Source organism: Leptonychotes weddellii, chromosome 8 (genome assembly GCF_054177405.1).
Source record: "Leptonychotes weddellii isolate Sample4059 chromosome 8, ASM5417740v2, whole genome shotgun sequence".
NCBI lineage: Eukaryota > Metazoa > Chordata > Mammalia > Carnivora > Phocidae > Leptonychotes > Leptonychotes weddellii.
Window position 1 is genome coordinate 58358096 of NC_138376.1, and position 24748 is coordinate 58382843.

The 24748-nt window shown below is 36.6% G+C and overlaps 1 protein-coding gene and 1 non-coding gene across 4 annotated transcripts in view; both read right to left on the bottom strand.

Moving 5' to 3' along the window:
• Positions 1–7680, bottom strand: part of PHIP (PHIP subunit of CUL4-Ring ligase complex) — a 135077-nt gene extending 127397 nt beyond the window's left edge. The window contains exons 1-4 of one of the 3 annotated variants that reach the window (XM_081828573.1): positions 7457–7680; positions 7283–7341; positions 7119–7148; positions 6870–6929 (exon numbers count right to left, since the gene is read on the bottom strand). In XM_081828573.1, the coding sequence (XP_081684699.1) occupies positions 6870–6929; positions 7119–7148; positions 7283–7341; positions 7457–7496 (189 nt within the window). In that variant the 5' untranslated portion in view covers positions 7497–7680. The remainder of the gene's footprint in view (positions 1–6869; positions 6930–7118; positions 7149–7282; positions 7342–7456) is intronic. The other 2 variants (XM_081828571.1, XM_081828572.1) reach the window with 2 other exon arrangements.
• Positions 7681–24358: 16678 nt separating this feature from the next.
• Positions 24359–24468, bottom strand: LOC115937190 (U6 spliceosomal RNA). The gene has a single exon (XR_004072512.1). It is a non-coding gene; the product is annotated as a U6 spliceosomal RNA (small nuclear RNA).
• Positions 24469–24748: the final 280 nt, after the last annotated feature.

A 24748-nucleotide genomic window follows, 5' to 3' on the forward strand; every position in this document is an offset into this window, starting at 1 on the left:
TAAAAATTAATTTAAAACACTACAAAATAACAAAATTTAACTTTTTAAAACACATTCTGAAGTTTTGTTTTTAAATCAAATCATACTTTCTTAGCAAAATTTGTACAGTAAGAAATCCTCTTTAAAACATTTACTAAAATATAAAATTCAAATATGAGATTCTGTTGGCAAAATTATTGTCTATCAACTTAAAGATGGAAAATTCTTAAACTGTTTATTCTTAAAATGCCAATATAAATACTCTTAAGAGAACGACCAGTTTCATTTTTAGCAATGTTTCGGTTTCAAACACTGCACTCGAAATAACTAATACCACACATACAATGGCAGTGAAGTTGTTTTTAAAAATGAGTATTTCTCCAAGTTGCTTAGAATTTACTATTTCCTCACCCAAAATCTAAACCACAATCAAATGACACAAGGTAAGTATTTCTTGCATTTATACTATAACCTCTGCCAAGAGAGGCTATGTGCCTGTTCTCTATCCCTGAGAGAGACCAAATGGGTCATGCTGCCATGACCATAGGCCATCTGGAGTCTTAGAATACACGGATTCTTTACCTGCTTTCTTGGCAGTAGGCTGCCATTATCCATGCTACCATAAATAACCCAAGTTTTATACTACAAATCTCATTCCTTTTACAATTTGGTTTTAACTTAACAGGAGGTGCATTAGATCATGTTGCTAACTACATTTTCTTAGTATCAAAAAATTCTCCTCCAACCAACCATCCTTTTCCTTATCTGTAATCCTTGAGCTCAAATAGGCTGCTTCCGTGTATGTAAGGCAAATAAAGCTGGACCTGCTTCACACTTGATGACTGCCTTCTCTGTAGTGACCAAAGGTTCTCACATATTTCACTCTTCTATATCGTAACTTTGATTTTTTAGCACACTGAATTCTCAAATTCCATAGAGAAAAGAAGTATTATCATTTTCTCCAATCTAAATACTTAAATTTTCTATATTCCATATGCTCAGTAACATATTTATTCATTCCAAAATTATTAATTTTCACAAATTACTCATAATTGTACCCATGTCTTCTCACAAAATAAAAATTGATCTTTACACATTTTAAATTTATTTCTAAAATTTTAAATTTGGTTCCTATTATATTACAGCCTTTATTACTTTTAGATGTAATTACAAAAGCAACTTAAGTATCTTAAAAGAAAAATACACTCAAAATGAAAAAACAAAAAACAAAAAAGAAAAATACTCATTTTAATACCTTTCTTGAATTCAATTAAAGTTCATCAAAATGAATACACTTAGTACACTGTTAACTTCCGCTTTGCTTAGTATTACAGATACTTTCCTGTGAATTCAGAAATGTAAACAATTAAATGAACCTGTCTAGTATTTCTTGTCCAGAACAAGTTGTCTAGGATACAGTTTTATTTGTTAAAATTCTGTCGTGACATGATAGATAACTACAAAATTTGGGAAAAAGGAAAACGACCTCAGTAGACAAGAGAAGGAGTTTCTAGATTAAAAAAACCAAAAACCTGTGGTCTGACAAATTCTGAGTGGATTAAAAAATTGCCATTCACAGGATTTATTTAACCTAGTCCTCACTTAAAGATTAATTCAAAAAGTCTGTATTAAGCTGTTTAAAATATACATTTTTAAGCCAGACTGACAAAACATCTCCTCTCTATTTCAAAAATACAAATTATCGTGAGGAGTTTAAAATTACACAAATCTCTGAACAGAAGGAGACAGAAGCAACAGCCAAACTCCATTCACATATTCCTAAATGTCATCTGATTACCAAAAGATACAAAACCTTCATATATTCTCTAATCAATTTTGGAGATTTCAACCACCCAAACATTTCTTAATGTTAATTGGTCCACAAAAAGAGTCATAGAATCACTATACAGACAACCAAAACTTTTCTAGAATTCTATCCACAATGCTTTAAAAATTATTTATTTTTGGTATTATACTTTTTTCTTTATATCTTAGGCTTACTTATTTCATCTTGGATCTACAACATAATTATACTGACAGTATCTTCTGAAAGTTTAAAGCAGTCTTTTTTACACTGTAGCTGCTATGTTCAGAAAATTATGCACACTTGTTTCTGGAATAAAACTGTTTTTCTTAAACTTTCATGCATTAATAAAGCAATAACTGGAAACTACTACCATGACTAAAGTTCTGATAATAGCAACACAAACCCTTACATAGTGCTTCTGAAGTGCCAGTTATCACTCACAGAATCCTACAAAATAGGCGCTCTTATTAGCCCATTTTACAGACTGGGGAACAGACTCCAGCAGTACTATTCTGCCTCAAAACAGTCATATAAAATACTATTGTGGGGGTGCCTGGGTGGCTCAGATGGTTAAGCGTCTGCCTTCAGCTCGGGTCATGATCCCGGGGTCATGGGATCGAGCCCCACGTCGGGCTCCTGGCTCGGCGGGGAGCCTGCTTCTGCCTCTGCCTCTGCCTCTGCCTCTCTCCCTGCTCATGCTTTCTCTCTCTCTCTATCTCTGTGTCTCAAATGAATAAATAAAATCTTTAAAAAAAAAAAATACTATTGTGTAGTTGGGGATGGGATAATCCAACTCCCCCTTATGTTCAAAGCCACTTTACAATTATTCAGGAGTATAAAGAATTTAACAGGTACTTATTCCATTTAAAAATCTTTGTAAATGCCTCAAACTTCTGTAATAATGGCATATACCAATAGAACAACTGTATGGGTAAGAAAAGATGAAGTTTTGCCCATTTCAGCCCTTTAGCATGTAACATTTCCCTAACACATAATGTATTGTTCATTATAAGGATTACTGAGATATTAAAGCCCTCTCTTAGAGACTACCAAGCTGAGCTTACCATTTTACTTATACTCTATTAAAAAAGAAAACGGTAACTGTATTAGGCACATTCACTTCATTATTTGTCACCCCCCACTCCCAAAATTATACCGGTTAGGTTTTAAAAACACCGTATTATCTTTAATATAGGACAGCAATACCTCATTCAAAAACGTGTTTTTTCCCCTAAAACTTGTCCCCTAACTTTCACATTAATCAGCATACTCTAAATACATGCACACTTAAGATATACTTAAGTATATTCTATTCATGGTTCTTATTCTCTGAATTTAAGCCCAGCAATAATTTATGAAAACTAGTACTTAAACCATGGAGAAATACATACTAATTACAGAATAAAGAGGTAGTCTACAATGTGGTTAGTGTCTCAAAAATATTCATCTATCTCTAAGAAGATATGATATTACAACCTAAGAATGGCACTATAAAAAGCATTTATACAATTTTCTACTCTGCATGTTTTCTCCATATCTATTTTTTTGTGTTTTGGATAATCAACAACAAAATGAAAGAGTTGAGTTTTTAGAGACAATTTTTCACTATTTCTAGTTCAAAATCAGGTTTTCAGATTAGAAAAATTTTAATTCACTTATTTTACAAATGAGGTAACTCGGGTCCAGAGAAATTCCATGACTTGCTTGAGGTAACCTGCAGGCTTGACTGTTTGCAGGGCTAAAAATCACAATCCCTATCTCCTGACTCCCAGTCCTTCACTTGAACAGAAAGATTTCTAATAAGTGGAATGATTTTAAGAAAACCAAATACTGCTACAAAAATTAAAATAAGAATTACATCATTTTAACAGATTAGCAAAACATGAACCCAGTTCAAAAAAAAAAAGCCCTGTAAGTAAGAAATGTAATCAGAATTGTAAATCTGGTAAAAATGTTTAAAAATTCTGCCTCATAAGCACGCAATCACCACTAAGTAAGTTGACAACTAGATAGCAAAACCAACTAATAACCACTATTCAATAATAAACCAACCAATTCCACTATCAAACAGAAATAAATGACAAAGCTTTCTCTTTGGTCCAAAAATTAGTCGAGTTTTCCTGTTCTAAACAAAGTTTGCCACCAATGCATGGCTCCTTTTAAAAAATTAGAATTCTAATGAAAGCTTATAATATATCCTCTTGTTTTAAAATCAACCTCTATTTAAAAATATAAAATCTGATTAAACATACACCATAAAAAAGAAAAAAACCACTCAACTTCCTATCAAATTCTACTGACGGTTAAAAATGTTTTAAATCTTTAGATGGTAATATAATCATGTTTTATCATAACTTTTTCAATCACACCTGAAATAAGCACATCTTTTTTTTTAGTTGTAAACCTTTAAAACTACTCTTAAAACTCTACTTTCCTCTTGATCAAAACTCAATCACTGTGATTTTATTTGTAGGCTGAGTACAAACACTGATCTATGCTTGTTTTTAACCTCCCAAGTACAAATATTATACACCATCTTAAATAGCTGTAATTTGAGGTTTTTCGAGAAATGTCAATCTGATATATAAATTCTTCCATTTAAAATATTATTCAATTTATCAGTTAATGTAGCAACAAATTTCCAGGTATAGGTAGACACTACTGAAACCACAAACAATAGTTATTTTCGTTTAACTCATCAAAATAAACTTAAAACCAATGTTAAGTAAATTCAAGTTTAACTGAAGGCAACTTAAATGTTTTCTAGGTCATAAGAATGAATTAAGATAATAGAGAACACTATACAAGAGATTTTGCATGTGCTTACCTAGACATAAAATTTCAAGATCCTACTATTAAACAAAAATGTGCTCAGATACCTAGTGTTCCAAAATGTCTGATTCTCAAAAAGTCAAACAAAGTTAAACCAAATACCCACACACCTAGATATATAGTTTGATGGATATAAAAGTCTCCAAAAGGTGTCTTGTATCCAGCAGATACAGATTGACTAATATGCTAAATGAATAAAAAGAGAAAATGAACCAGAGAACTCCAAATTTTACCAAGAATTCTTAACCGTCTCATGAGTATGCCAACACGACTATTCCAGTAAGAAGGTGAAAACACTCCAAACAAGAAAATCCACTTCCATGCAAAATAAGTGGATTTTGAAAACATAACAACACTAATGAAGACACCACTTATTGTCCCAATTCTAATAAAGAGACAGGGAATATAAATTCATTTTATTAATATCTGAGAGATAAGAAACCCTCCCCCCCAAATTAAAAATGAACATTGGTACCCCTGTTTTTACTAGAGAAAACAAAATGATATTCTTACAAGCATCAGACATTCCCATAATTTGGAAAGACACCATCAGCTGTTTCATTTTTAAAAATATATTATTACTAAGAGTTTCCAAGGTAAGAAAACACAGCAATCTTCAGTGACAGGGGTTTGTGGGTTTTTATGAGATGCAAGGATGAGTTTTGTAAAAAGAAATGCAAAAAAAGTTTTATAAAATCTGCCCGATTCTTAAAAACAGAATATAATCTCCTTTAATTTTTTTTCAAATAAGGAAGACGTGGAATCCACTTAGGGATTTTGTCAAATATTTACACGCCCCCCCCAAATCATTCACTGTAGCAAAGTATTAAATGAAACTAGCCTCAATTACTACTTGAAAACTAACAAAGTTGTAAACATATACACTGTTAAGTTTCCATTAAATTTCCTAAACGTAAATTGCCCTCATTTCAACATCTGTGGGAACTTAACAACAGAGTAAATCATAAGAGATTCAGATCCAAAAGTTAGATGTTCTACATCCAAATGAAAACAAAACCCATCAAAATCACGTCATGCCTTCACCTCACATTCAATTCTGAAGTAGCTGAAACTTCCTAATCATTTCACAAGCCTTCATGAAGTAACATCACTCGTTATAACTACCTCAAAACATCAGTTCTGAATCAGTTGCACTGCACAGATTAAGCCCCCCTCCCCCCCGCCCCCAGTCCCCTGCCCGTGCGACTGCTCTAACTGCCGAACACACCCATATTCATACAACCTAAATCAGTTTGGAAAACAGAATATGGAAAATATAACAACCGAATACAAATACGTTACTTTTCCAGTCACAATACTTAATAGGTCCACTTTCAGAAGACAATTTTTAGAAATTACTAAACATATTCACTTTGAAAACCCACAAAATTAAGAAACCGGTATTTTTCATGCTATTAAACAAAATATATCCCAATATAAGCTGAAAAACTTTTACTTGCCAGATTCCGTACCACAATAAATATAAGGGTAAAAATCAAAACTTTTCAGTAGCCTCCAGTAATAGTTTTTAACTGAAAAAGCGGAATAACACAAGAAATAGCAAAATTAGAAAAAGTCTGTTAAACTTCTGGCTTTTAGAGTGTTACAGGCTTTTGCACTTCTGCGAATGTGTTTTGGTAAAAGCAAGATGAGCCTCTGGCCAACTGAAACCCTCAAACAAAAACCGTAGCTCTGAATTTAAGGAAAGCAAAAGAATCGAGAGAGAAAAAAAATAACGCCTTGCTACGGTTCCGCTGCGGCTGAATAGCCTGCTTGTGAAATGCTAATGCCACTTCGGAGCAGTTAGTCACCAGCTATTGTGTGGGGCAGGAGAAAGCCGAGCCGACCGCGCGTGCAGAGCGAGCGAGTGAGCGAGCGAGCAAGCGCGCCCTCCTCCCTCGCGCCGCTCCCGCTGCCGCCGCCTCGCGCGCGCCCCCGCGCCCGCACGGACGCGCGCGCCGGCCCCTCCTCCTCCGGCCTTGCACTGCACAACACTCATGACGTATCTTTATTTCTAGCACATTAACAAAATATCACAAATAAATTGTCGGCAGCCCCTGCGGCCTCGGGGTGCGGGTGCCCCCGACCACTGCCCCCCGAAGCCCCCGCGACGGCCTCCCAACCCTCCCCGTGGCCTTTGGAGCTTTCACGCTCTGGGGCCAAGTTTTTGTCTCTGTAAAAAATTGCGGGAAATTCAATTTTTATTCGACTCGGGGAAAAGTTTCTTTGCTCCGCGACGTGAATGTCTCACCAGATTCTGGTAGGTCCTGGGATGCTCCTTCCCGGTCCAGTCGGTGCGGCGGGGCAGCAGCTGCGGGGAGAGGACGCCCCGTGAGCCCGGCCCCCAGCCCCGGCCCGCCCGCTCCCCTCCCCCGCCCGCCCCGCGCCCCGGCGGGGACCCCGAGCCCCGCGCCCCGCGCCCCAGCGGCGGCGGTGGCGGCGGCGCGGCCCAGGAGCGGCCGCGCGGCGGCGAGATGCGCCGGGCCGCCGCCGCCCTTACCTCCTTCTCGGCCACCTCGCGGATCAGCACCTGCAACAACAAAGCGGGGAAAGCTGAGCCCCGCGCCCCGGGCCGCAGCCCCGCCGCCGCCGCCGCCGCCGCCGCCCTCCCCCACGCCCGCGAGCGGCGAGCGCCGGCTCGGCCCGCGTCGCGCGCCGCCGTACCTGAGCCGCCTGCTGACAGGGTCCATCTTCCAGGAACCGGGCGATGAGGAAGTAGAGCTCTGCGCGGGAGAGGGGGACGGGGAGACACACAGGCTTAGCGGCCGGGCGGCGGGGGGCGGGGGACCGCGGGCGGAATCGCCCGGTGCCAGCGGCCCCAGCAGCCCCCCGACTTACCCGATCGCAGCTCCGAGAGGCCTTTCCTCTCACAAGACATGTTTATGGGTCACTTCAGGGCCGCCGGCGGGACACCCCGCCGCCGAGGGGAAGCGGGGATGGTGCCGCCGCCTGCCCTATAGCTGTCACTGTGTGTTCACGAGCCCAGCCTCGGCTCCACCATTCAAGCAACGGCGGCGGAGGCGGAGGAGGAGGAGGAGGAAACAACAACTCTCAGGCAGCGGCTACGGCCGCCGCCGCCTCCGCCGCGGATCCCTCCGCCGCAGAAAGGAGTCCGCCGCCTTCGCGGCCCGGGCTTGGCCCCGTCCTCGGCCCGCGCCCCCGCCCCCCGGCGCAAAAAAGGAGTGCCTTCGACCCCGAGCCCCAGGGCCCCCACACCCAGTGTGGCGAGACCCCTGCGCCCTCCTCCCCGGCTAAAGGTGCGATTTATTTATTTATTTCCAGTCGGAGAAGATGTCGGAGCCGGAGCCGCCGGTTGGCTGAAAGGCGCTTTCTCTGTGGAGGCCGACCGCGGGAGGGAGGGGGCCGGGGACGGCTCCGCGGAGGGATCTGACGCACACGAAGCCGCAGCACAGGCTCTATTCAGCGGCGCTGGCTGGGGCTGAGATGGAAGTTAGTTTCTATGTAGCAGAAATGGGAAACAAATGAAGCAAAACTGCCCAAAGAGGGGAAATGCCTCGAGGATGGGTCTCACTCACACGCGCGCACACAGACACACACGCAGAGCCCTCTCGCGCCGGGCAAACTCGGGATCGCGCTACCCGGCCCGAGTTGAATGATAGTGTTTGGTTTCTGTCTCTTGCCATGTGCATGTGTATAAATGCTGCGGATTGGCATCTGTGTAAGTCTTGTCCTGCGTTATTTCTGCAGCCTATGCAAAGTGTTGTGTAATTTATTGGAGTGCCGTATATTGCAATAGAGGTTCGGCTCTTTTTGTTAAGCACTTGGCGTTTGCAAGCCCGTTATTTGCTGAAGCCACCTCTGCATATATCTTTTATTATTGCCATTGCCTTAAGCATTTTACATTTAAAGATGTTTTTTTATTGTTGTACGGGCAAAGCGAACTCCTGATCTGTACTTCAGATACTCTTTTTCCTGGTTACAAAAGGGCTAGTGATGGCTAATTAGGGATTTGGGATTAAAGAACCTTAAAGCTTTTTGAAGTGTTTACAAGAAGGAATAACGTAAACCTGAGAGAAAGGAAAGAACGCTAATATTTATCTCTAACTGATCTGGAGGTAATTTACTGACAGATCAATAACCCACCGAGGGATATTGAAAGAGTATACTACAGTTTAGCCAAGGTGATTAGTGATTAAATAATTTAAATTATCTGTGTATCTTACAGTTGACTTCGTCATGCTAATTAATGGCTTCTAATTTGAGGTGTAAACCATTCTTGTTTACAGTTAATCACGGGAAGACTTATTGAAAACTGACGAAAAGAGAAAAAATTAATCTTTCGTAAATTAGTATGTAATTACCGGTTTTATATGCTAAATCATACATCTGTGTTTTGCTGATGAGGGTAAGGGCCTTGTTTTTTAAAAAACGAATATGGGTGAAATTAATGGAAACAATGGAAAAAGCCGTTTGTTAGAAAACAAGGACACCAAGTGATATTTATCTCCAGATGATTTAAGCACTTTTCAAAAAGACTTGATAGTTGATTTTTTTTTTAAGGATTGCATTTTAAAAGGAATTAGGATAGTCGTTCTTTGTTAACATTTAACAAAAGATTCTCCTTTAAAATTTTAGATAATAAACTGCATTTTATGTATCTGGTCTAAAAAGGTTATTTGTGGGTAAAGGACCAACAAGCTGTATTATGGCTTTCTAGATTGTTTCCTCAAGCCTTGTTCCCTCCTAGCTCCTTACATTACTAGTGAGAAATACTTGCTGCAGCTGCCTCGGGTTGCACTGCAAGACTGCACCGGTGTGATGCCCTATACTAAATATCCAGAAATCATCCTACATGTGAGGGAAAAAAAAAAAAAAAAAAGCCTAAACCTCTTTGGAATGATAGGATGTAAAAATTGCCTTTTAGAACAATCTTACTCACAATAAAAAAGAGAAGTTACCATGACTTGTCCTATTGGAGCCTGGTTATCAGAGTACTGTTATTTATTGAAATGGCTATCCTTCAAATACTGAAAATATTTGCATTTTTAAAGACATTTATTCCATTCTATCTATTATAGGTAAGTAGCTTGCTTCTGGATAGTTAGGTTTGAAGGGCAGACATTTAATATGCCTTTTTGCAATTCTCTTTATTTCTGTGACTGCTGCTTTCTATTTTAACTTTTAAAAAAGTCTTATATTCTTCAAATAATTGTGGTATTTTACATTATCATGATGTTCTTCATATAAACAGATTATAGGAACTAAAAATTATAGTAATAATCTTGTGGTTTTGAAATATTTGGATTAGTCTGATTCTTACTAATAGATGTTTTATCCTTGCAAAGGAAAATAAACCAAATTATGACATGGAATATAAAATTACTCTGGGTAAAGTTTTCCATATATGTCTTGTGAGTGTTATGTAAACATGGAAAACTAGTATGATTATCTCATGTATGCTTTTCATTTAGAAGCCACGAAAACTTTTCCAAAGTTGATAGCAGTACTTAGCTACTAAAAAATTTTTAAGGAAAATTTCCCTTCTGAGTTTTCTGAATATAATGCTCTTGTCATTTTGACTAACCTTTGTCAATGTTTAGAGTTTCTTTTTCAAAGACCTAATTTGAAGATAGTTGTAACTTTGCCTTTGAATTAATTTATTACTATCAATCCTCTATAAGAAAATGTAGGTTACTGGCTAAAAATTAAAACTTCTCTTCAACCAAATAAAGTATTTGTTTTTAACAATAGATGTTAATTGAACTTTTCTGAGTCCTTCAAATGTAACAAATAAAATACTCCCTTATATGATTTTAATTTCTTTAAACATGAAACACATTTCTGGATTCTGACATCATCAATTAACTATAAGGTTTATATTAAGTCATTTATTGTGCATATGTATGCAGAAAGTCTGTACATACTGAATAGAAAGAAAATTTTACCTTGAAGCCTATATTTTAGTTCCCAAGGCCATGGCACTTGTAGTTCTTTTCTCAGTGTTAACTCTTTCGCATATAAGGATAGCTCAGATTCCATCTATACCCCTTTTTGTTTGATTATTTTAACTTTTTCATGGACTTCAAAAATAAAATGTCAATTTAAAAAGATTTCCATGCCTTTTATATAACAAGGCTAACAACAGTAAAGGTTTGAAAAGCTAACAACAAATATTTTTATATAATATAGTCTCTTTAGGGGAATTACAAACTTTTCTTGAAATGTAAAAGTTTCTGTAAAATTCACTTCTTTTCACTCGGCATCACATGAAACAAGGTTAACACTTAACAAAAAGTTTGTCTTGATCCTGATAAGCTATTATTCCAATGAAATAATCAAATGCTGCCATTTAAGTCCTTCCTGGAACAAGATGGGATAATATTTATAAATGAAAAGATCTGACTACATTTATGAAATTTGTTTTCTCTCCACTAGGATGATGAAATAATATATAACTCCAAAAAAACCTCTGCAAATACAACTTTTAAAACTATATATTAAGTCTTGTTTTTATTTTGGTATTATTCTTTTTATTTTTTATAGCAAAAACTTTATCCTCTAAAGTGTAGAAATGGAAAAGTAGAAAGCACTCTTCTTCAAAAAATACCTTTTTTAAAAAAATAATCTGCCCTAATGACAAAATACAGCTATCAAAAGAGTCTTGTTTAACACACCCCACTCCTCCTTCTGGTTTGCCCCCCAATATTGTATGTTTCTGTCCATGTCTATTTGACTTTCTCTCTACACAGACATTCTTCTTCCTTCACAAAGCTTGAATGTATATCAAATTTGAAACATACGAGCAGATATACTGTTTGGCTGCTACAGAAACAATAAAGATAACCAGCTTCAGTAAGCCAACCCATTATTTAACAATTTGTATTGTCTCCCTTATATCTCACTGAGAAAAATTTTACTTATGTTAGAGCATGATTCCTTTTTAATCTGTAGCGAAGATTAGCTGGTTACCAACAATTGTATAATTCCTTACTTATTTGAATGTTATTAGTAATTCACTACTCAACCTTTTTCCTCCACATTAAATAATCCTAGTAGCTTAGATTTTTTTTATATTTAAGTCTTAGTGTGCACAAGAAATACATAGCTTCATGGACTTATTTATATTTTTAACATCAGTTCATGAGTTAACAGTACAATTACGAAGATTGAAGAAGAAAAGCAATTTTAGAACATATTCCCACAAAATTTGGAGCAGCACAGTGGATAAAGTAGAAAAAGCTGTTCCAGATGGGAGGAAACTTAAAGGAGAAGTCTGTAGGCATGTTCTATCATGTGCAGATGTCTGATGGATCAAGAGTGGGCTGGACTGAACACAGAACAGTGGAAAAGAGAAGGTAGATTGGGGAAGAGATGCAGAGGCTTTGCAAGTTGCTAGTGGTGGTGTCTCGGATGATGCATACAATTATCAGTGTGATTTAAAGATGGGATTTGAGGACAAGAGTTAACTAGTCACTTGCCTTTACATATGTCTGAATTCATAAACTTTGAAAACCCCAAGAAGAAAAATTATTTTATTCATGGAAAGAAAAGGGAGAGATTTATATGACAAGTTAGTGAGGAATCTCTACATAATAAAAATACTCAGAATCAAGGACACACAGTAGACACTGTTGGTGAAGAAGAATGGTTGTTTAAAGAGTAAGATCTGACTGACATAATGCCCACAAGTCTGACTTGAGACTCAACTATGAGAGTAAGATGTATATGAAAGTAAGATCCAACTCAAAATTGAGAATGAAGCCAATTTAGATTTAAACTGACTTTGTAATAAAGTGTTTCCATTTTCTGAATTCCTACAGAAAATTCTAATTATGCCACCTTACTTGTAAATTGCTTTTATTTTTCTTCTGGTGTATATATACTTGGCAAAGATCTCCTTAACTTATGCTTCTGTTATTTTATTCTCTTTGATGGGTATACTTATATATGTTGAAATAGTGATTAGCCCAAAGAATGCATTCTATTATACAGTTATAAAATTTAAAATAATATTGATAACAAGTAGATCTTTCAACTGAGATGTGTGTGTTCAAAATTTAAGAAAAGCTTGTAATTTGCTTTTGAGATTACACCTACAAATCCCATTGCATTCATAGTTTTCATGCATACATTTGAGCACATAAAAATATGGGTGCAGATGAAATGGTTATAGTAGGGGCACCTGGGCGGCTCAGTCATTAAGTGTCTGCCTTCGGCTCAGGTCATGGTCCCAGGGTCTGAGATCGAGCCCCTCATCAGGCTCCCTGCTCCGCGAGAAGCCTGCTTCTCCCTCCCCCCCACCCCGCTTGTGTTTCCTCTCTTGCTGTGTCTCTCTCTCTCTGTCAAATAAATAAATAAAATATTTTTTTAAAAATGGTTACAGTCGGTTTTTTAATGCACATAAAAACTTACTAGATGACAATGATTTATAGAAAAACTAATATAGCCTTTAAATTGAATCTCCTTGTAAGCACATATGTGTTATTTTTCTCTCAACAGTTATCAGAAGTGATTTTACTGAACATCATTAGGGAACATTTTTCTTAAGAATATTGAGTAAGTCATGGGGCGCCTGGGTGGCTCAGTCGGTTAAGCGTCTGCTTTCGGCTCAGGCCATGGTCCCAGGGTCCTGGGATCGAGTCCTGCATCGGGCTCCTTGCTCTGCGGGAAGCCTGCTTCTCCCTCTCCCTCTGCTGTTCCCCGTGCTTGTGTTCCCTCTCTCTCTCTCTGTCAAATAAATAAATAAAATCTTTAAAAAAAAAAAAAGAATATTGAGTAAGTCACATCATATGAGAAAGAAGAAATATATTGCCTTTTAAAATGTCTTGACATCCTTACCTCTCCCGTATGCACACGTTATACTTCATGCTTATTTTTGTCATTCAGTGTTTTGGGTTTTTTGGTAAGTATATGTATAAGATTTCCATCTTTCCCTGATAGCCCCACATTTTCAGTTTTTACAGTGTCTCTATAAAATTTTCTTTCTCTTCCATCACTGAAACTTTAGTTTCCAATGGTAAACCAAACATAAGAATTAAGATATGTAATTAATGTGCATATATCCTAAGAGCTCTAAAAATATAGAGGATCTATTCTTTGCTTCTTATAGTTGAGAGTGTCACACATTAAAATCTTCAAGAGCTCTTATTTTCAGCTCTTCTGATTATTTACACGAAAGACTAGAGAAATAATTTACACAACTGCTGTGAAAAGGAAGAAAAAAAGCCTTCCTGTAGTTTTCCATAAGAAAAGAATCAGGTACTAAGCAACATGCATTTTCTGTTTGGGAAGTATATATTTGTATTTTTGTATTCCCCAATTTTTATTTCAGCATTTTTGCCAAAGTCAAGATAAATGTGACCTCTTTAGATATTAGATTTTGCTGAGTTAGAGGAATTACAGATATTTTAGAAGCTATTCTTTGGGTAATTAATGTATCTTTCAGACTCTTGTTTGTAAAGTTTCCCAATAGTGGCTGAAGAGAACTTATATTCTCAAACCACTCTGTGATCACTATTGCTTAACTTAACCTCTTTGAGATATTTAGTATGGGAAACGTACTTCATTTGCAGAGCCAGGTCGCATCATGCCTAAAATTTTTTTAAAGGAATCTTTGATGGACTCACAATGGAAAATTTCCATGGCAAAATAGTAAGATATTTTTTCCTAATGCCTATTAACCTAGCATTCTTCTATTAGGATAATAATTACAAAGGTCATTTTCCCTTTCAATCAGCCAGTTTCTCATGTGGCTTCTGATTTTTTTCCTTTTCATTATTGAGACTTTTGATGGAAACTTGTAAGTGTTAAACAGAAAAATAAGTAAGAACTTCTATCACAACTTGTGGTGACCTGTACCACTTCTGTGAAGCTGTGTTTCTTTTTCTTGGGCAAAACTGTATGAGTTGATATAAGGACCAAAAGTCAACCTTTAATATCTGTCCCTCATCTCCATATGCCATTCCTACTTCTATGGTGTCCTTTTTGTAACATGCTTACTCTTTCTCTGTGCATCAGCTGAAGAACCATCATTTAAACGCGGGCTTGCAGTTTGACCCTCATTATTGTGTACTGTAGTATAGGGCATGGAGATAGGCTGATTGTAGATATGACAGCTAGTGTGAAGAGGCTGAGACACCCCACCCTCCCCCCTGCAAAGGCTGCATCTGGAAGGAAAAAGTTTTCAGTGATAGGCTAGTCAGTCTCCAGAAATTGTCAATTATTAAAACATGATTTTACTCAGCAGCAATACCTCAATTTATTGAAAGGACTGCAAGAGATAGGAATCAGTGGCTATACATACCATTCAAATTTAACTATAATGAATTCACATTCTTGAAATAGAAACAATGATACACTTACACATGTAGACTATGTTTTTCTGTGTTTTAACCCAAATGCTTTTAGTACTAAATGTATATATTTTACAAATACTAGCAGGAATAAATTCCATCAAGTTATTTTTAGTAACTGCAATATTAACAACATAAAGTTTTGTGAAATCAGTTGAATGTGATATAGATTAATGTGAAAGCATTTCTTTCACAACACTTTTTGGAATAAGGGTATGATTTCCATATTAAAAAATTATGAATTTCTAACAGATTAGTTTCAGTTTTATAATATAAGCTATAAAGATATTTGAGTTAAGAAGTTCTCTAACCATAATTAGTTTGAAAGCCTCCAAACCTAGAGTCAAGAATTACATTAAAACTCCAAAAATTTTTACAGTATTTAGGGTTTTTCTTTTAGTTTTTTAAGTTACAAATATATATTATCATTCTTTAAAAGCTTAGTTCTTTTTAACTGAAATATTTATGCTTCAACACATTAACATTTCAAGTCTAGAAATCAAGTTGCCTTAGCTCAGGAACAATTTTTTAAAACTTCTTTATCATGGAAAAATATCAAACATTCAAAAAAGTAAAGAAAATAGAAATATGATCCCCTGGGTACTAGCTTCCCAGTATTCATGATTATTTACATTTGGACAATCTTATTTTAATTAATTTATTTGTTTGGTGTTGTTAAAAAAAGATTGATTGATTTTTGAAAGAGAGTGCACGCACAACCAGGGTGTGGGGGGAGGGGCAGAGAGAGAGGGAGAGAGAGAATCCTCAAGCAGACTTCTTAGTGAGCATGGAGCTTGACATTCGGCTCAATCCCAGGACCCTGAGATCATGACCTGAGCTGAAATTAAGAGTTGGACGCTTAATAGACTGAGCTACCCAGGCGCCCCCATTTTTTTAGAGAGAGAGAGAGAGTACAGAAGGGGTGGGGGCAGAGGGTGAGGAAGAGAAAGAATCTTAAGCAGGCTCCACGTCTAGCACTGAGCCTGATGCAGGGTTTGATCTCAGGACACTGAGATCATGACCTGAGCCAAAATTTAAAGTCAGACACTTAACTGACTGAGCAACCCAGGTACCCCTAGACAATCTTATTTTATCTATCTCCCCAAACACCCCCTTTCTTGCTTTAAAGTTTTATGTTTTAGAGTAAATCTCATCATCACCCCTGTAAATAATTTGATATGTAGTCCAGAAGCAAATTCTAACTAGCTTAGTTCTTTCATTAATTGATCAATTCATTTATTTAGTACCTTACAGACATTTATAGAGAACCTACCATATTTTAGACACCATATTAAGCCCTGGAAATTGATTAGCTGAACAAGGCCATTGGAACCCTTTCTAAGATGTTCTCTTATGATGGGAAATGCATACTGCTAACAAATCAGATCATGTCATTCAACTGCTTAAAACCCATCAATGATACTTTATGAACTCCTGGACATCCTTAGTATGACATGTGAAATTACTCATAATCTGCCTCCCACAACCTCTCCACACTCAACTTTACCCACTGGACCACAAGTACTCTAAACTCCTCCGATATGGAATTAGTTTTCCAAATAAGCCGTTCTTTCATTTTTTGACATGCTGGTCCCTCTTTCTGGAAGCTTCATCTCAAAAGCAGACCAATTCTCATGAAGTTTTCAAGACACCACCCAATTATCTATTGCTTCTTTGCAAAACTCTGTATGCTTCTCCTAGCAAACAGCCAGGAGGTGTTCATCCTCTATGCTTCCAGAATGTCTTCTGTATGTCTCTCGTAGCACAGCTCAGCTTTCAGGTGTATTATAGTTTTATAGTATTTTTGACTCACTAAGATTTTTTCAGGGAAGTCTCTGAACGTTGGAATTCTGTATCCCCCGTATATGCAACAATTCAGAATATACAACAGACATTTAATAAACTCAGTGTTTTTTTTTTTTCTTGGAATGTGTTTATTAGATAAACAAACTATGGTCATTTCTGGAGGTGTAGTAGGGTGGTTCCTAACAACGACCCCAGTTTGCCTAATTTTACAGGACTAGCGTGGGCACATGGAACCATTAACAGTTTTCCCATTGAAGGGAAGGAAACAAAATATGTGTTGTATTTAAAAAAAACACCAGAATATCCTGCAAATTTGGATATCAGCTCTGCCTCTTCGGAACTTCTGTTATAGTATTATTTGACTATAAAATGAAGGAATGATATGGTCAATAAAGGGAGGGCACAGAATACCAAAATAATGACCAAAAAAAGGAAGCCTAACTTTAGTGAATGATATCAAATCCTTCTTTTACCCTCTGAAATTCCCTTTGCTTCTTAACTTTAGTATGTCTTTTTTTGTACATTTTCCTTACTTTTTGTCTCTTTTATCTTGTATCCTAAAGAATCAGAAGGAAAACAAACATACTTGGAAGTAGAATATCAAACCAATGGAATGGTGCCTCAGCATGGCCCCATAGCAAGAGGAAAAGAGGGTCTCAGTCATTCCATCCATAATCACGATGATTCCACAGGTAGGATCATAGAATTTTAGAGCTGGCAAAAAGCCTACAGCTTATCTAGTCCAAATCCCATTTCAAGGAGGTGAAATGATTTGTCCAAGCTTACACTCTCCTTTTCAAATTTTAGTCAGCCTTGCAATTTTTCCGAGGTATTGGTGAAAGGGTAGGATAGCTGAATAGCCAGAAGAGAATAATTTAGCATGGATGAGTCAACATGGCTTCTGGACGAGAAATGATGTTTGTTGGTTTCGCTAGAGTTGTTTGAGGGGATAAATAAGCATGACTAAGGAGATTTAGAGAGAAAATCTATATTTAAACTTTCAAAAAGCTTTTTGACAAGTTCTTATATCAGACTATTTAAACAATCCCCATAAGAAATTAGCTTGGAGAGAATTAAGGAGAAATTTGAGTAATTAATAACAGACAAGAATCAAGTCCTAATTCTGTTTTTTACTGAGTGTCATAGGTCAAATTATTTCACCTCACTTATGGTCGGTTTCCCACAAGTTATATGAACAGTAATTTTATCTAACTCACCAGGCTACTAAGAGGATTGAATGAGATAATAACACTTTATAATAAAAGCTAACATATGTTAAGTCCTTATTATATGTCAGACACTGCTCTAAGTGTCTAATGAATTTTATCTCATTTAATCCTCACAAGGCCCTAGTGAGGAAAACACTGTTATTTTCTCCCCACTTTAAAGATGAGAGAACTGAGGCAGAGAGTAACTCCCTGAATCTTGAAGCTAGTTATTGGTAGAGTTAGAAATTGAACCAAGGAAGGCTAGTTCTAGAGCCCCTGCTCTTAACCAGTCAACCTCGTGTCTCATGCTATTAATATGTGCAACCCCTATTCATGCGTGGCCTAAGTACATAATAAGACCTTGAAAAATGTTAGTTATTACTACTTTTATACTTTTTCAAGTAGAAGAACAAAGGGAGGCCTAATATGGACTGAAAACCCACTTTAAGTGTAAGGCATTCTCTTTAAAACCATCCTGGAAGGCCATAGATGGTTCCCATGTTTCAACTGTGGCCAGAAGCAAGGATAGGTCAGAACCAAGATTCAAGGGACAAGTGTCTTGTTCTAAAGTCCATGTTCTTTTCACTACATTTCAGCCTACACTCTTACTTGAGTTCACACTCTTGTTATTCCTCTTCTACCAAAACCACACTTAGATGTGTGACTAGGTATGTACAGAACACATAAAGCACATATATATATATACATATATACACATAATATCAATATTTTATTTGACCTATAGGCAAGCAATATTTAGTAAAGAGGATTTGAACAGTTGCAAGGGAAAAATTTAGTAAGTTCCTTTTTTTAAAAAAAAGATTTTTTATTTATTTTATTTATTTGAAAGAGAGAGACAGAGATAGCGAGAGAGAGAGCACAGGCAGGGAAAAGAGGGAGAAGCAGGCTCCCCGCTGAGCAGGGAGCCCGATGTGGGACTTGACCCCAGGACCTTGGGATCATGACCTGAGCTGAAGGCAGATGCTAAACCAACTGAGCCACCCAGGCACCCCAAAATTTAGTAAGTTTATGAAGAACAGAAACTGATGGCTGATGTCCCCAGAGTCAACACCGGAGCCAGGCAAGTTTCAGGTTTCACAACACAATGAGGCACACAAATACACATTAAAATTTACTAATTTTCAGCTGTCAGTAAGCTTTTCTGGGGAAAAAAGGACCAAGCCAATGATATCAAATGGAAGTCTCCCAAGATGAACCACTAGACAAAGGATCTATCGTCATTTTATATGATTCCCTGTAAAACATTGTCCTAAAAAGCTTTTGTATCAAAAACAAATGCAAAGTGTCACAAGGAAGAGTGCTGGAAATATAAAGCGTTATCACATAGTACTGTACATCAGCACTAGAAATATTTTTTGGTTAGTCACCGTACCTCAAGGAAAACATAAGGCCATAAAGCAAGAAACCACTTAGAGAAAGGTAATTAAGAAGACGTAAAGACATGGAAAATTGTCTGTCAGAAAATGGACAAAAAATATTAATACTTTGAAAACTGATAAAATCAGGATGAAAATGGGTAGGATGAACACAAACTGATTCATCAAAATCTAGAATTACAGAGACCAGCAAGTTGTTCTTTTTGTTGTTCTTACTATGAATGCTTCATAATATATCTCCCAAGGGAAAGGTTATCTCCTACAGCATTACTATATATTATCACACTTAGGAAATTTAACATTAATACTATTATCTAATATATAATCTAGATCCAAATTTCTCCAGTTGTCCCAATAAAGTCCTTTATAGCTTGCCATTCTTTCCTTCCTTCCTTCCTTGTATTCTTGTTTTGATCCAAGTCCGATCAGATAGCTCACATTGCATTTATTTGGCCTAATTCTCTACTCTCCCTTAATATAGAACAGCCAGCCAGCCTTTTTCATTTTTCTCATCATTGATCATTTTTTAAGAGTCCAGGCAAATTATTTTGCAGAATGTTTCTCAATTTGAATTTCCCTGATTGTTTCCTCATGATTAGATTAAAGTTTTTGGCAAGAATGCTACGTAAGTAATGTCGTATCCTGTGAGCACTCCTTAAAGCTTGAAAGGAGAGATTTAGGACACATGATATCTTACTGTACCCCCAACTTGTATTTGCTACTTCCAAGAGAAGACAAAGGAAGTAATATTATTGGTTCAAAAGATTTAAAATAGAAGTTCTTAACACATAAAAGTCAAATCCATTAAGAAGTTAAGGGATATTTTAGAAGACCTCTTAACTTTTTGCAGGTAACATTACAGGGCCTAGTATGCCTATGTCTCTTGACATTACTCTCAAGAGGAGAATGCTGAATATGCTATACTATCTTGACTAAAAATGGCATTTTCTAATATCTCCCTCCTTTCACAAAACCAAATCCCAGTCTGTCAGGCATTTGCAAAGTTTATTCTAAATTCTCCTTTCAGAATGTATTTAAAGAGATTTAAAAATCTTTGTGAGAAGAGGATTTATATATCAAGACTGGATAACTCCAAGTTGCCTATATCCACAGTGTCCACAAGTTATATTTCTTTTTTTTTTAAATTTGTTTGTTTTTTAAATTTTTAAGTAATGTCTACCCCCAACGTGAGGCTTGAACTCATGATCCCAAGATCAAGAGTTGCATGCTCTCCTGACTGAGCCAGCCAGGCACCTTGAGTGTATATTTCTTTAACAATCCCAAGTCCCTCAAACTTGAGCAAGGTATAAGATGCACATAACTGACAACAGATACAGAGAATCACTATTGTTTTTCAGAATTTCCAAACTGAAATTTACTTACATTGTTTCATGACAATATGGAATAAAATTAACATTGATTTTGGATGCAGAAAGAATTTACACCTTAACATTGTTACTCTCCAGCTTCTTACCCACATATAAATCATTTAACTTTTTTAAGTTGTATCCTCCACATCTGTAACATGGAAGTCATAGCACCTACCTTTCAGTGTTGTTATAAGAATTAAATGTGATATTACATGATAAAGTGTCAGTTTTTCTATAATTTTTGTTATAATTATTGACAAGAAAAAACTCTTTGATGTGATCCAAGAACAAAATGGTCCATCCGAATAATCAAAGCATCTCTCTTTTATGAACTAAGCAGTTGTTTGATAATGCTTGCTACTTACTAAATTTTCCTCCATGTGAATGATGCTAGGTCAAATGTTGTCTAAATTGTTCTACGTGATACCAAGTTCCCATCCTTGGGTTGGGTGAGAAAATCCTATATCCATATTATAAATTCTCCTGTTTGCTTAATATAGATCACATTTGATTTCTGTCACCTGTAAGCAAAAGGAATATAATGCCACCACTTAATAGCTGGTTAGATGTGTCACTTTAATTAATAGCTGGTTAAATGTGACACCAAAAATGGTCAACTAATGCTAATAATTGCTTCAACAATCATCTACATTTTTTTCATTATACTTATCACACCAGAAGTTGGGATATACTTAGGATTTTACATAATTGGATATAGTTTTTGTTTTTTAAAAGACTTTTTAAGAGCAGTTTTAGGTTCACAGTAAAATTAAGAGGAAGGTACAGAGATTTCATATATAGCCTCTACCCTCATTATGCATAGCCTCCCTCATTATCAACATCCCCCCCTCCCTGGAATAATACATTTCTTACAATTGGTGAACCTATATAGACCCATCATAATCATCCAAAATCCATAGTTTATATCTGGGTTCAATCTTGGTGTTGTATATTCTATAGGTTCAGACAAATGTATAATGACATATGTCCATCATTATGGTATATAAAGTATTTTCACTATCCTAAAAATCCTCTGTGTTCTGCCCATGCATCCCTAACCCAGCCACCCTCAACTCTTATCAACCACTGATCTTTTTACTGTCTCCATAATTTTGCCTTTCTAGAATGTCACATAGTTGGAGTCTATAGTACATTACCTTTACAGATTGGCTTCTTTCACTTAGTAATACTCATTTAAGTTTCCTCTGTGTCTTTTCATAGCTTGAGTTCTTTTTTTTTTTTTAGATTTTTTAAAAGATGTATTTATTTACTTTAGAGAGAGAGAGACTGCAGCGGGGCAGGGCAGAGGGACGGGGAGAGAGAGTCTGAAGCCGACTCCATGCTGAGCTGGGAGTCTGATGCGGGGCTCAATCTCATGACCCTGAGATCACAATCTGAGCCAAAACCAAGAGTCTGATGCTTAACCAACTATGCCACCCAAGTGCCCCAATAGTTCATTTCTTTATAGCACCGAATAATATTCCATTATTTGGATGTACGTTTATTTATCCATTCACCTACTGAAAGACATCTTGGTTGTTTTGATAATTATGAATAAAACTGCTATAAACATCTGTGTGCAGATTTTTGTGTGGATATGTTTTCAACTCCTTTGGGTCATACAGTAAGAGTATGTTTAGTTTGTAAGAAAACTTCAAACTGTACCATTTTGCATTTCCATCAGCAATGAATGAGACTTTTTGTTTTCCCACATCCTCACCAGCATTTGCTATGTTGGTGTTCTGAATTTTGGTCATAAGTACTAATAGATGTGTAGTGTATCTCACTTTGTTTTAATTCACATTTCCTTGAAACTTATGATGTTGAGCATCTTTTCATATGGCTATTTGCCATCTGTACATCTTCTTTGGTGAGGTATCTACTAAGGTCTTTGGCCCATTTTAAAATTGGATTGTTTGTTTTCTTATTAAGTTTTGAGAGTTCTTTGTATATTTTGGGTAACAATCTTTTATCAGATGTATATTAAATATTTTCTCCCAGCCCATGGCTTGTCTTTTCATTCTCTTGACATTGTCTTTCACAGAACAGTTTTTAATTGTAATGAAGTCCAGCTTATCAATTATTTCTTTTATGGGTTGTGACTTTGGTGTTGAATCTAAAAAGTCATTGTCATACTGGGTCATCTAGATTTCTTCTATGTTATCTTCTAGGAGTTTTATAGTTTTGCATTTTTCATTTAGGTCTGTGATCCATATCAAGTTTATTTTTGTGAAGGGTGTAAGGTCTGTGTCTAGATTCACCTGGGCTTTCTATTTTGGTCCATTGTCTATTCTTCCACCAATACCACACTGTCTTGATTGCTCTGGCTTAATATGTGTTGAAGGTCAGTAGTTTCAATTCTCCAACTTTGTTCTTGTTCCTCAATATTGTGTTGGCTATTCTGGATATTTTACCTCTGTATATAATCTTTAGAATCAGTATGTACAAAATAATTGCTGGGATTTCAATTGGAATTACATCACATCTATAGATCAAGTTGGGAAGAAAAGATATCTTGACAATATTGAATCCTTCTATCCATGAACATGGAATATCTCTCCATTTCTTTAGTTCTTCTTTGATTTTGTTCATCAGTTGGTAGTTTTCCTCATACAGATTTTGTACATATTTTGTTAGATTTATACCTACATATTTCATGTACCATGGAAATGGTATTGTATTTTTAATCTCAAATTCCACCTGTTCATTGGTGGTATATAGGAAATAATATTTTGTTGAAGATCTTTGCGTCTATGTTCATGAGAAATATTGGTCTATAGTTTTATTTTCTTTAATGTCTTTGTCTGGTTTTGGTATGCAGGTATGAGTTAGGAGGTATTCTCTCTGCTTCTATTCTCTGAAAGAGATTGTAAAGAATTGTTATAATTTTTTCCTTAAATATTTGGTAGAGTTCACCAGTGAACCCATATGGGCCTGGTGTTTTCTGTTTTGGAAGGTTTTAATTATGGATTCAATTTCTTTACCAGATAGATACAGACCTAGTCAGATTTTGTATTTCTTCTTGTGTGTGTTTAGGAAAATTGTGTCTTTTAAATAATTGGTCCATTTCATCTTATTTGTCAAATTTGTGGGCATAGAGTTGTTCATATTATTCCTGTATTATCCTTTTTTAAAATATTTATTTATTTATTTGGCAGGGGGAGCCTACAGGGGGAGGGGGACAGAGAGATAGAGAGGGAGAAAGAATTTCAAGCAGACTCCCTGCTCAGCACAGAGCCTGATGCAGGGCTTGATCTCGACCCTGAGATCATGACCTGAGCTGAAATCAAGAGTCAGACACTTAACCAACTGAGCCACCCAGGAGCCCCCTCTATTATCCTTTTAATGTCCATAGGATCTGTAGTGATGTCCCTTCTTTCATTTCTGATATTAATAATTTGTTTCCTGTTTCTCATTTTCTTTGTTAGTCTGGCTAGAAGCTTATTTATTTCATTCATCTTTTCAAAGCTCTAGCTTTTGGTTTTGTTGCTTTTTCTCCTTTGATCTCTTGGTTTCTCCTGTTTTGATTTCTGCTCTAATTCTTTTTTTTTTTGTAATTTATGGCAATTTTTATTACGTTTTTTATTTTGATTCCAGTATAGTTAACATACAGTGTTATATTAGTTTCAGGTGTACAATATGGTGAAAAAATATGGAACACTTCACAAATTTGTGTGTCAACCTTGCACAAGGACCATGCTAATCTTCTCTGTATCATTCCCATTTTTTAAGTATATGCGCTGCCAAAATGAACACTCTGCTCTAATTATTATTTCTTTTCTTCTGCTTACTTTAATTTGCTTATCTTTTTCTAGTTTGCCCAGTGTAAGTTTAGATTACTGATTTTAACTCTTTTATCTTTTTTTTTTTTTTTCAGAGAGAGAGCACGCGAGAGCAGGAACACAAGCAGGGGGAGTGGGAGAGGGAGAAGCAGGCCTTCCGCAGAGCAGAGAGCCCGATGCGGGGCTGGATCCCAGGACCCTGGGATCAGGACCTGAGCTGAAGGCAGATGCTTAATGACTGAGCCAGCCAGGCG